A 14,068-nucleotide genomic window follows, 5' to 3' on the forward strand; every position below is an offset into this window, starting at 1 on the left:
TCAGTACCCCTTTGCTCTTTGAGTCAAATTGGCTCTTGCATTCCGGTGAGCACTGCCATAAGAGCTCCTGGACATATTTAAGGGCGTGTGTTTTTGAGGCATTGTGGCCTGATACCTGCTTCCGCGTTCTTCTTGCTGTTTTGACCCTGCATTTTCTGCGGACAACAAGTAAAAAGTTCCTCAATTTGGGAAATACTTTTATTCGAAGATGCTGCTTGATTTGCAGATGGATTCCCCAAATCCCGGGATGTAGAGGACCAGATGCCTAAGGATGTTTGGTAAAAGTTTGTTTATTTCTGGGCTGCTTTAGATCTTTTGTAACTGCTTTTTGCTATTCTTAACCTTCTCTTTCTTTCTCTATCTTGCAGCACTAAGCCTAAAGCTGATGCTATGCCTAAGAATTGTGTCCTGTCCTATGTACATGCTTATAAAAATAATATTCTGTGCTTTGAATGTATTGTCAAAGTATTTGGAGGTTTGTTTGCACCTAATCAGTTTACTGCTGAACCTGAATCTATGTACCTCTAAGTCTATAGTCATGGAGGACACTGTGCCTTGTTACTGTGATTCATCTGAGTTTATAACCAGTGTGAATCAGTCCTTAGGTACCTAGAATGATGCTGGTGCTTCTATCTCTTTGGAATATCCTTTGTCTGACTATCTCTTAAAGTCAATCATGTGAGAATTTATGAAAGGAGATCATGAAAAAATATTAACTCTGATCTATTGCCTAGGTCTGTTGTGGGGTTATATAACTCCCCTTTAAAGGTGGACACACCTATTACATGTTTGTCTAAAATTCTGGGGGATTACATTACATAATGTTATGGATAAAAAAAAGGAGTAAAATCTTAAGAAAACATTCTCTTTTCAAGGTGCCATGTTTGATAATAGTCTAGCAATGTTCTCTGTTACTACAGCTGCTGAAAGCTGGGTCTAAACTTTTGAGCAACTGCCTGTTAAATTTACCCTTTGATACAACTCTGCTTTTTTTGAAGAAGCTTAAAGATTTAATTTCTAAGAGGACTGGAGGTAAGAATAATTTCCTTCCTCAGATTTCTAGAAGGTAAAGACCATCCTCTGGCTATTTTAAACAGCATGCTGAAGCTTGTGTTTTTAGGAGCTCTTCATTTAAAGAATTATTTCATTCACAGCCTTGGAAATTCCAGTCAGCAACTAGAGACAGTGGGCATAGTATGTCCATTTCCTCTTCTTGTCGACAACAGTAATAGTGTGAGTAGAATGTTCCTGTGGGGACTCGTCTCTCACATTTCAGGGACACCTTGGTACGCATCATTCCAGATTCATGGGCTGTCGATATTGTTACTATTGGTTAATTTTTAGACTCACTAAAAACCTCTGATTTGCCATTTTGTTCAATCTCAGGTTCCAAAGGATGGCAAGGAAGTTATGTTTCAATATGTACCTTGCATGTGCGAGGCTCAGGTCATTCAAGAAGTCTTTCCTTCAATAACAAGCAGATTTTACTGCTGGCTTTTCCTGATAAAGAAAAAAGACAGGTCATGGATACCAGTTCTGAATCTAAGATCTCTAAATTAGTTTTTGAAGCCCTGCAAATGCTTACTGTGATTCCTCTTTATCCCAAACATTGCTTTCTAGTTTCTTTAGACCTACAAGAAACCTATGTTCATATTCCAGTTGCACCACCTAACAGAAAATATATTAGGCTTGCAGTAAATGATCAGCATTTCCAGCTTCTGGATCTTCCTTTCAGGAATATCTACAGCCCCAAGAAACTTCACAAAGGTGTTGCTTCCATTGGTAGCAGAAATCTGGAAACAAGGTATTTTTCTTCTTCACAGCCTAGACGTGGCATCTTTGGAGCGACATACAGAAATACATATGTAGTCTTGCAAATCTTAAAAGACTTTGGATGGTTAGTCAATCAACAAAAAAGCCAACTCAAACCTTCTCAGTCCAAAAGGTTTCTGAGTGCCCTCTTCAATAGAGACAAAGGTCAAGTTTCACTTCTTCCTAAGAAGATTGAAGAATTAAAGTTGTTCCTTTTACAGATTCAGAAATACAAATGGTACAGCAAGATGAATGATTGGCAAGCTAATTTATACCATTCATATAGTCAAATGGACTCGATGGAGAACTAGACCATTCCAAATACACTTTCTGGCACACTGGTGACAGAAGTATTCACTGACACGCATGTTTCCCCTGAAAATGTATCTCAGATGGTGGCTGAAAACCAAAAACCTTTCTTAAGGAGTTGCATTAACTCAACCCAAGTGTACAGAAGTCCCCATGGACTCCAGAAGCACAGGAATTTTGTGTCCCGAAGATTCCAAACTTCCCACAAATATTCTGTAATAAGGAGCAGCCTCCTTCATAAAGTATCAAGGAGTAACTCACAGTTTGGCAGCACTACAGGCAGTGGCACCGATTTTCACGTCGGATCAAAGCCATCTATCATACTTTAGAACAGCCTATCTGCAGGGACCACAGAACATAACTGAAGACTTTCTGATCAGAAAGAAGTCCTTTCAACAGAATGGTGTCTAAAAATAAATATTTCTCCAACATAGGTGTGTCCGGTCCACGGCGTCATCCTTACTTGTGGGATATTCTCTTCCCCAACAGGAAATGGCAAAGAGCCCAGCAAAGCTGGTCACATGATCCCTCCTAGGCTCCGCCTACCCCAGTCATTCTCTTTGCCGTTGTACAGGCAACATCTCCACGGAGATGGCTTAGAGTTTTTTAGTGTTTAACTGTAGTTTTTATTATTCAATCAAGAGTTTGTTATTTTGAAATAGTGCTGGTATGTACTATTTACTCAGAAACAGAAAAGAGATGAAGATTTCTGTTTGTATGAGGAAAATGATTTTAGCAACCGTAACTAAAATCCATGGCTGTTCCACACAGGACTGTTGAGAGCAATTAACTTCAGTTGGGGGAACAGTGTGCAGTCTCTTGCTGCTTGAGGTATGACACATTCTAACAAGACGATGTAATGCTGGAAGCTGTCATTTTCCCTATGGGATCCGGTAAGCCATGTTTATTACGATCATAAATAAGGGCTTCACAAGGGCTTATTAAGACTGTAGACTGTTTCTGGGCTAAATCGATTCATTATTAACACATATTTAGCCTTGAGGAATCATTTTATCTGGGTATTTTGATATAATAATATCGGCAGGCACTGTATTAGACACCTTATTCCTTAGGGGCTTTCCCAAAGCTTAAGCAGAGCCTCATTTTCGCGCCGGTGTGGCGCACTTGTTTTTGAGAGGCATGGCATGCAGTCGCATGTGAGAGGAGCTCTGATACTTAGAAAAGACTTTCTGAAGGCGTCATTTGGTATCGTATTCCCCTTTGGGCTTGGTTGGGTCTCAGCAAAGCAGATACCAGGGACTGTAAAGGGGTTAAAGTTTAAAACGGCTCCGGTTCCGTTATTTTAAGGGTTAAAGCTTCCAAATTTGGTGTGCAATACTTTTAAGGCTTTAAGACACTGTGGTGAAAATTTGGTGAATTTTGAACAATTCCTTCATGTTTTTTCGCAATTGCAGTAATAAAGTGTGTTCAGTTTAAAATTTAAAGTGACAGTAACGGTTTTATTTTAAAACGTTTTTGTACTTTGTTATCAAGTTTATGCCTGTTTAACATGTCTGAACTACCAGATAGACTGTGTTCTGAATGTGGGGAAGCCAGAATTCCTATTCATTTAAATAAATGTGATTTATGTGATAATGACAATGATGCCCAAGATGATTCCTCAAGTGAGGGGAGTAAGCATGGTACTGCATCATTCCCTCCTTCGTCTACACGAGTCTTGCCCACTCAGGAGGCCCCTAGTACATCTAGCGCGCCAATACTCCTTACTATGCAACAATTAACGGCTGTAATGGATAATTCTGTCAAAAACATTTTAGCCAAAATGAACCCTTGTCAGCGTAAGCGTGGCTGCTCTGTTTTAGATACTGAAGAGCATGACGACGCTGATATTAATATCTCTGAAGGGCCCCTAACCCAGTCTGATGGGGCCAGGGAGGTTTTGTCTGAGGGAGAAATTACTGATTCAGGGAACATTTCTCAACAGGCTGAACCTGATGTGATTGCATTTAAATTTAAGTTGGAACATCTCCGCATTCTGCTTAAGGAGGTATTATCCACTCTGGATGATTGTGAAAAGTTGGTCATCCCAGAGAAACTATGTAAAATGGACAAGTTCCTAGAGGTGCCGGGGCTCCCAGAAGCTTTTCCTATACCCAAGCGGGTGGCGGACATTGTTAATAAAGAATGGGAAAGGCCCGGTATTCCTTTCGTCCCTCCCCCCATATTTAAAAAATTGTTTCCTATGGTCGACCCCAGAAAGGACTTATGGCAGACAGTCCCCAAGGTCGAGGGAGCGGTTTCCACTTTAAACAAACGCACCACTATACCCATAGAGGATAGTTGTGCTTTCAAAGATCCTATGGATAAAAAATTAGAAGGTTTGCTTAAAAAGATGTTTGTTCAGCAGGGTTACCTTCTACAACCAATTTCATGCATTGTCCCTGTCGCTACAGCCGCATGTTTCTGGTTCGATGAGCTGATAAAGACGCTCGATAGTGATTCTCCTCCTTATGAGGAGATTATGGACAGAATCAATGCTCTCAAATTGGCTAATTCTTTCACCCTAGACGCCACTTTGCAATTGGCTAGGTTAGCGGCTAAGAATTCTGGGTTTGCTATTGTGGCGCGCAGAGCGCTTTGGTTGAAATCTTGGTCGGCTGATGCGTCTTCCAAGAACAAGCTACTAAACATTCCTTTCAAGGGGAAAACGCTGTTTGGCCCTGACTTGAAAGAGATTATCTCTGATATCACTGGGGGTAAGGGCCACGCCCTTCCTCAGGATCGGCCTTTCAAGGCAAAAAATAGACCTAATTTTCGTCCCTTTCGTAAAAACGGACCAGCCCAAAGTGCTACGTCCTCTAAGCAAGAGGGTAATACTTCTCAAGCCAAGCCAGCTTGGAGACCAATGCAAGGCTGGAACAAGGGAAAGCAGGCCAAGAAACCTGCCACTGCTACCAAGACAGCATGAAATGTTGGCCCCCGATCCGGGACCGGATCTGGTGGGGGGCAGACTCTCTCTCTTCGCTCAGGCTTGGGCAAGAGATGTTCTGGATCCTTGGGCGCTAGAAATAGTCTCCCAAGGTTATCTTCTGGAATTCAAGGGACTTCCCCCAAGGGGGAGGTTCCACAGGTCTCAGTTGTCTTCAGACCACATAAAAAGACAGGCGTTCTTACATTGTGTAGAAGACCTGTTAAAAATGGGAGTGATTCATCCAGTTCCATTAAGAGAACAAGGGATGGGGTTCTACTCCAATCTGTTCATAGTTCCCAAAAAAGAGGGAACGTTCAGACCAATCTTAGATCTCAAGATCTTAAACAAGTTTCTCAAGGTTCCATCGTTCAAGATGGAAACCATTCGAACTATTCTTCCTTCCATCCAGGAAGGTCAATTCATGACCACGGTGGATTTAAAGGATGCGTATCTACATATTCCTATCCACAAGGAACATCATCGGTTCCTGAGGTTCGCATTCCTGGACAAACATTACCAGTTCGTGGCGCTTCCTTTCGGATTAGCCACTGCTCCAAGGATTTTCACAAAGGTACTAGGGTCCCTTCTAGCTGTGCTACGACCAAGGGGCGTTGCGGTAGTACCTTACTTGGACGACATTCTGATTCAAGCGTCGTCCCTTCCTCAAGCAAAGGCTCACACGGACATCGTCCTGGCCTTTCTCAGATCTCACGGATGGAAAGTGAACGTGGAAAAGAGTTCTCTATCCCCGTCAACAAGGGTTCCCTTCTTGGGAACAATTATAGACTCCTTAGAAATGAGGATTTTTCTGACAGAGGTCAGAAAAACAAAACTTCTAGACTCTTGTCGGATACTTCATTCCGTTCCTCTTCCTTCCATAGCTCAGTGCATGGAAGTGATCGGGTTGATGGAAGCGGCAATGGACATAGTTCCTTTTGCGCGCATTCATCTAAGACCATTACAACTGTGCATGCTCAGTCAGTGGAATGGGGACTATACAGACTTGTCTCCGAAGATACAAGTAAATCAGAGGACCAGAGACTCACTCCGTTGGTGGCTGTCCCTGGACAACCTGTCACAAGGGATGACATTCCGCAGACCAGAGTGGGTCATTGTCACGACCGACGCCAGTCTGATGGGCTGGGGCGCGGTCTGGGGATCCCTGAAAGCTCAGGGTCTTTGGTCTCGGGAAGAATCTCTTCTACCGATAAATATTCTGGAACTGAGAGCGATATTCAATGCTCTCAAGGCTTGGCCTCAGCTAGCGAGGACCAAGTTCATACGGTTTCAATCAGACAACATGACAACTGTTGCGTACATCAACCATCAGGGGGGAACAAGGAGTTCCCTAGCGATGGAAGAAGTGACCAAAATCATTCTATGGGCGGAGTCTCACTCCTGCCACCTGTCTGCTATCCACATCCCAGGAGTGGAAAATTTGGGAAGCGGATTTTCTGAGTCGTCAGACATTGCATCCGGGGGAGTGGGAACTCCATCCGGAAATCTTTGCCCAAGTCACTCACCTGTGGGGCATTCCAGACATGGATCTGATGGCCTCTCGTCAGAACTTCAAAGTTCCTTGCTACGGGGCCAGATCCAGGGATCCCAAGGCGGCTCTAGTGGATGCACTAGTAGCACCTTGGACCTTCAAACTAGCTTATGTGTTCCCGCCATTTCCTCTCATCCCCAGGCTGGTAGCCAGGATCAATCAGGAGAGGGCGTCGGTGATCTTGATAGCTCCTGCGTGGCCACGCAGGACTTGGTATGCAGATCTGGTGAATATGTCATCGGCTCCACCTTGGAAGCTACCTTTGAGACGAGACCTTCTTGTTCAGGGTCCGTTCGAACATCCGAATCTGGTTTCACTCCAGCTGACTGCTTGGAGATTGAACGCTTGATTTTATCGAAGCGAGGATTCTCAGATTCTGTTATCGATACTCTTGTTCAGGCCAGAAAGCCTGTAACTAGAAAGATTTACCACAAAATTTGGAAAAAATATATCTGTTGGTGTGAATCTAAAGGATTCCCTTGGGACAAGGTTAAGATTCCTAGGATTCTATCCTTCCTTCAAGAAGGATTGGAAAAAGGATTATCTGCAAGTTCCCTGAAGGGACAGATTTCTGCCTTGTCGGTGTTACTTCACAAAAAGCTGGCAGCTGTGCCAGATGTTCAAGCCTTTGTTCAGGCTCTGGTTAGAATCAAGCCTGTTTACAAACCTTTGACTCCTCCTTGGAGTCTCAATTTAGTTCTTTCAGTTCTTCAGGGGGTTCCGTTTGAACCCTTACATTCCGTTGATATTAAGTTATTATCTTGGAAAGTTTTGTTTTTAGTTGCAATTTCTTCTGCTAGAAGAGTTTCAGAATTATCTGCTCTGCAGTGTTCTCCTCCTTATCTGGTGTTCCATGCAGATAAGGTGGTTTTACGTACTAAACCTGGTTTTCTTCCAAAAGTTGTTTCTAACAAAAACATTAACCAGGAGATTATCGTACCTTCTCTGTGTCCGAAACCAGTTTCAAAGAAGGAACGTTTGTTGCACAATTTGGATGTTGTTCGCGCTCTAAAATTCTATTTAGATGCTACAAAGGATTTTAGACAAACATCTTCCTTGTTTGTTGTTTATTCAGGTAAAAGGAGAGGTCAAAAAGCAACTTCTACCTCTCTCTCTTTTTGGATTAAAAGCATCATCAGATTGGCTTACGAGACTGCCGGACGGCAGCCTCCCGAAAGAATCACAGCTCATTCCACTAGGGCTGTGGCTTCCACATGGGCCTTCAAGAACGAGGCTTCTGTTGATCAGATATGTAGGGCAGCGACTTGGTCTTCACTGCACACTTTTACCAAATTTTACAAGTTTGATACTTTTGCTTCTTCTGAGGCTATTTTTGGGAGAAAGGTTTTGCAAGCCGTGGTGCCTTCCATTTAGGTGACCTGATTTGCTCCCTCCCTTCATCCGTGTCCTAAAGCTTTGGTATTGGTTCCCACAAGTAAGGATGACGCCGTGGACCGGACACACCTATGTTGGAGAAAACAGAATTTATGTTTACCTGATAAATTTCTTTCTCCAACGGTGTGTCCGGTCCACGGCCCGCCCTGGTTTTTTAATCAGGTCTGATAATTTATTTTCTTTAACTACAGTCACCTCGGTACCATATGGTTTCTCCTATGCAAATATTCCTCCTTAACGTCGGTCGAATGACTGGGGTAGGCGGAGCCTAGGAGGGATCATGTGACCAGCTTTGCTGGGCTCTTTGCCATTTCCTGTTGGGGAAGAGAATATCCCACAAGTAAGGATGACGCCGTGGACCGGACACACCGTTGGAGAAAGAAATTTATCAGGTAAACATAAATTCTGTTTTTCCTTTAGATCATCAGAGGATGAGGCTTTCTGTAAATAGACATCATGCTGAATCATCACAATAATCAAGTAAGCCACTTTTTCTGCAGGCAGTCTGGGAACAGTTGCATTCACCCAGAACTGGGATTGTCATATGGCCTATATTATTCCTTCACTGACATTAATTCCTTGACTCCTGCACAGAATTCGGAAGGAGAAAGGGATGTTTATCCCGATAGCACCTTACTTGCTTCAGCTTGCAGTTCAGCATTCTTGGTTATTTCTAAAAATTCCAGACATCCTCAACAAAGTTCCAGTTCTTCATCTGTGTCCTCACAAATTGCATCTGTGAGCATGGCAGCTGAGTGGACAAGGTTTAGCAGTGTTAACATTCATCCTCCAGTCATTCTGACTTGGTTACAAGCAAGACATTTGTCTACTTTAAAAGCAGATAGAATTTGGGAAGTTTTATCCACTTGGATGTCATGGAAGAATGTTTAAAAGATGTTCAAATTTCTCAGCTACTTCAGTTTCTGCATGACGGGTATGAACAAGGTTGTTCTACATTTACAAATATAAGCATCCCATTGTAGTCCAGTTCTTTCAAGCCCTGGCACATATTTGTCCAGTTATCAGGGTTCATTGTCTTGTGGGGGACTTACCTCTTGTACTGAATAGCTTGATGACAGCTCCTTTTGAACCTCTGAAATCTACATAATTGTGGAATTTGACTTTGAAGACAGAAAGACAGGTATCAGAATTGCAAGCTCTTTCAGTGAAAGATCCTTTTTGGTGTTCAGGATAAAGTAATCCTTCATAGAGTTCCAGAGTTCCAACCCAAAGTAGTTTCACACTTATATTCCTCTAAGGACATTGTTCTGATGTCTTTTTGTACAAAGTCAAAATTGGTTGATGGGAAACCATTTTATAAATTGGATCTGGTACAATGTCTTTATTATTATGTTGATAAGACTAAGGAATTCAGAAGAACAGATAAATTGTTTGTTATTCCTCTCTAGAATAGAAAAAGGTAAACTTCCAGGAAAGTCTACTATTTCAAAAGGAAAATTCAAGAACAAGAGGTCATGATCTCAAGCTGAAGGGTAGTATATTCAAGATTAATTTGAGGTAGCACTTTTTTACAGAAAGTGTGATTGATAACTGGCATAAACTTCCACAAGAGGTAGTAATGACAAACACTGCGGGAGCTTTTATCTGCTGTCAATATCTATATTTCTATGTTTTATCCTGGATTACAAAGTGTATCTCTAAGATCTACAATTTAAATTTCTTGCCAGTAACATCTGGGCTCAGAGCACACATGGGCAGTCTCTACATCCTGGGCATTTCAGAATCATGCAACTATTTTTGTTATCTGTTAAGCTGCTGTGTGGGAAATTGCTCACACATTTGTGTCACATTATAAGTTAGATCTCTTAAAACCATTTTCCTCTAAATTTGGAAGGAAGAGTCTGAGTTCTGTTGTATCTTAAATACATTTCTACAACCCCATTCCGAATAGTTGGGACAGTATGGAAAATGCAAAAAAAAACAAACAAAAAGAGTAATTTGAATTCAATTCACCCTGTACTATATTGAAAACACATTATAAACACATTAATTGATGTTTTACTTTGTGAATTTTATGTATTTTTGAAAATATACACTAATTTCAAATCTGATGACTGCAACACACTCCAAAAAAGTTGTGACTGTTGATTGTTTACAACTGTATAACATCACCTTTTCTTTTAATAACACTTATTAAGTGTTTGGGCACTGAAGACACCAGTTGGTTAAGTTTAACAAGTGGGATTTTCCTCCATTCAACAATTATGCATGTCTTCAGCTGCGCAACTGTACAGGCCTTTGTTGCCTTATTTTGCGCTTTATAATGCGCCACGCATTCTCAATCGGAGACAGGGCAGGACTGCAGGCAGGGCATGCTAGCACCTGCACTCTCTGCCTATGCAACCATGTGCTTGTAATATGGGCAGAATGTGATTTGGTGTTGTCTTGCTGCAAAATGCAGGGACGTCCCTGGAAAAGACGACGTCTGGGTGGCAGCATATGTTGCTCCAAAATGTATACATATCTTTCTGCATTAATGGTGCCCTCACAGATGTCCAGGTTACCTATGCCATGGGCACTGACGGCTGTTTTTTCCAAAAACAATTTGAAATGTTGACTCGTCACACTACAAAAATTCCACTGTGCTTTTGTCCATCTTAGATGAGACCGAGCCCAGAGAAGTCGGCAGCGCTTCTGGACAGTGTTGATGTATGGCTTCTGCGTTGCATAGCAAAGCCTTAACTTTCATCTGTGGATGCAGCAGCAAATGGTGTTGACTGACAAAGGTTTACCAAAGTATTTCCGAGCTCATGTCAGGATATCCATTACAGACTCATGACAGTTTTTGAGACAGTGACGTCTGAGGGATCGGAGATTGCGAGCATTCAGGAGGGTTTTTCAACCTTGAGCTTTACGCACTGAAATGTGACCGGATTCCTTGAATCTTTTAATTATATTGTTCACAGTAGAAAGTTAAATGTCCAAAATTCTATCGATTTGTCTTTGGGGAATGTTCTCAAAGTGTTGGATTATTCGCTGACTCATCTGTTGGCAGATTGGCGAGCCTCGACCCATCCTTGCTCTTGAAGGACTGGGCTCTATCTATTCAGATAGAGCATGGCATTTTAAACAACTTTCCAATTTACTTCCATTAACTAAATGTGCACAGTCTTTTTATATTTAAACTATTTGAGTCACTAGCTCCTACTGAGCATGTGCAAGAATAAGTGTGTATGCATTTGTGAATGGCTGATGGCTGTCACATGGTACGTGTATGCATTTGTGATTGGCTGATGGCTGTCACATGGTACAGGGGAGTGGAAAAAGACATAACTTTTAAAATTGTCAGAAATAAAATCTACTACTCATTTGAAGCTCAGACTAAGTGCTATTGCATTGTCTTGTTATCTTGCATTTGTTGAGTATGCAAATCTACTGTGTTGACTGGTCCTTTAACACGGTTCCCACCCTTTATAGTCTTTGTATTCCTATGCTGTCCAGAACTAGGAATGAGGATTGAAGCTCAGGTAAGGGTTATATAGGTAAAAGGGGTTATTTCTTTCCATGCCTCCTCTGGAGAGGGAATCTAACCTGGTAAGTATTGTCTAGGTTATAGGCCAACACATAGACATTTCTGTTTTTATTATTTAATTTCTAATTTTCTTATTTGTGTAGATCCAGATTCGATAACCTTGAAAACAGATGCACTGCCAACACAGGTATCTGAACATGTTAAAACTAGAGAAGAGTGGAGCATTGTTGGGCAAGTTGTAGCATTGTTGTCACTATGCTTGTTTCCTTTTTTTTGTACAGGATTTCAGAGAGTATTACCCTGAATACATCTCTACAGAATACATCTCTACAGCTTTTGTTTATGGTGAGAAGGCGCTAATAATTTTGTTAACTCACAGTCAATATATAATAAGATTATTTACTGTTATCTGTCTCTCTTTGTAGTAGATGATCCAGCAGTACCGCGTTACACATTCCTTGTGGCGGCAGCTAGCCTTGCGCTAGTGATATTTCTCTTAATAGGGATTGTAATAAGGTGAGAAGGCAGCGCACAAATTTGGATTGCATATGGTTTAGTAGTGTTGATCTTCTGTGGTTTGTAAGGGATGAAATACCATTTTGTCATATGGTATTAAAAAAAGCAACAACAAAAAACAGATATCCTTGCATACAATAGTATTAGATTCTCTAGAGCTCCAATCAGAACTGCTACCCCAGATCGAGAGATGTTTTTCACTTAGAAATTTAACCCATATGTCCCCATATAACACCTTCTTGTCTTTATGTGTATATTTATTTCTCTGCATGCTATAAATATTTTTCAACTGAGGATTAAAGGGACATAAAAATCAAATTAAAAATGTACAGGGTTGGATGTGTGTGCACACAGCTTACATGTTTTTGATATAGGAGCTGTAAACTCAAAACATTTTAGAACGTAATTTTTCTCAGACGCATTTTTTAAATGAAAATTTATAGAAAAAAAAACACTTCTAGTCACATCTGAAATACACTGCTGTTCATTTCATATTTGAGTTTTATGTCCCTTTGCCTTTGTGACTGTTATATAAAAATACCAGGTTAATGATCATTTAATTGATCTTTTTATTTCAATTTAGACAGACTGTTTGGCGGAAACATGTCACTGAGTCTGGGAAAAAGTGGAAAATACTATTTCTGCTCAAAAAAGGAGGTGAATCCCATCCTCTCTCCAGTGAATCTATTCCCATGGCATCTTCTCAGATCTTACAGATACCATCTGTGCTTGCAGTAAAGTCAGAATCTTAATCTCCCAGACAAAAATGTCAATTATGTTTCTGGAGAGGACTGCTGCATATCAGGACCCTACAAGTGGACATTGTGTTGCAGTTAGGACTGAACTGTTCTATGAAAAAGATACTTGAAGGTTTAACAGAGATCTGATGGGCATATGTCAGCAGAGGTCAAGAAATCAATAAATAAACCATTACCACAAAAAAGGAAGAAACTGTTTACAATGGAACACGCATACAGTGTTGTAGTAAAGTATCTGTCATGCTTCTTATGAGACTGTGTGCAGGGATCAGACTCTAAAACAAAATGTTAAGGAACTTAGAACCACTGCTGCATTGTTATCCTTTCAATATTCTACCCAATCAGAAAAATACAGTTGTGAGGTGCGTTTGTAAGTTTTCTAAGCTTTTGAACTTTATATATATATATATATATATATATATATATATATATATATATATATATATATATATGTGTGTGTGTGTGTATATGTATGTATGTATGTGTATATATATATATATATATATGATGTATGTATATACAGGTAGCCCTCAGTTTACGCCGGGGTTAGGTTCCAGGAGGAATGGTTGTAAATTGAAACCGTTGTAAATTGAAACCCAGTTTATAATGTAAGTCAATGGGAAGTGAGGGAGTTAGGTTCCAGGCCCCTCTCAAAATTGTCATAAGTAACACCTAATACATTATTTTTAAAGCTTTGAAATGAAGACTTTAAATGCTAAACAGTATTATAAACCTAATAATATAGATTGTATCATCATCAATCTAAGTTTAATGAACAAAAACATTTGCTAAACATCACCTAATAAAATAATCACACAGCAGACTGCATCATCATCAAACTAAGTTTAATGAACAAAAACGTTTTTTTACTTGCATTTTTCTGCAATCAGTTCTCTGCATTGTTAGCATGTTAGATAATATTGGGTCTGCACCTATTCTATGCATTTCAATCTGCAGTGATTAAAGGGACAGTCTACACCAAAATGTTTCTTATTTAAAAAGATAGATAATCCCTTTATTACCCATTTCCCAGTTTTGCATAACCAACACAGTTATATTAATATACTTTTTACCTCTGTGATTACCTTGTATCTAAGCCTTTGCAGACAGCCTCCTTATCTAAGTGCCTTTGACAGACATGCAGTGTAGTCAATCAGTGAAGACTCCTAAATAACTTCACGGGAGTGAGCACAATGTTATCTATATGACACACATGAACTAATACTGTCTAACTGTGAAAAACATTCAAAATGCTCTGAGCTAAGGGGCGGTTTTCAACTGTTTAGAAATCAGTTTGAGCCTAG

At 40.5% G+C, this 14,068-nt stretch overlaps 1 protein-coding gene across 1 annotated transcript in view; it reads left to right on the forward strand.

Moving 5' to 3' along the window:
* The window catches only part of IL6R (interleukin 6 receptor), a 132,283-nt gene extending 119,169 nt beyond the window's left edge, over positions 1-13,114 (forward strand). The window contains exons 7-10 of the mRNA XM_053695579.1: positions 11,634-11,677; positions 11,772-11,835; positions 11,916-12,006; positions 12,590-13,114. Coding sequence (XP_053551554.1) covers positions 11,634-11,677; positions 11,772-11,835; positions 11,916-12,006; positions 12,590-12,758 — 368 coding nt within the window. The 3' untranslated portion in view covers positions 12,759-13,114. The remainder of the gene's footprint in view (positions 1-11,633; positions 11,678-11,771; positions 11,836-11,915; positions 12,007-12,589) is intronic.
* The last annotated feature ends 954 nt before the right edge of the window (positions 13,115-14,068 follow it).

Source organism: Bombina bombina, chromosome 1 (assembly GCF_027579735.1).
Source record: "Bombina bombina isolate aBomBom1 chromosome 1, aBomBom1.pri, whole genome shotgun sequence".
NCBI classification, from domain to species: Eukaryota; Metazoa; Chordata; class Amphibia; order Anura; family Bombinatoridae; genus Bombina; species Bombina bombina.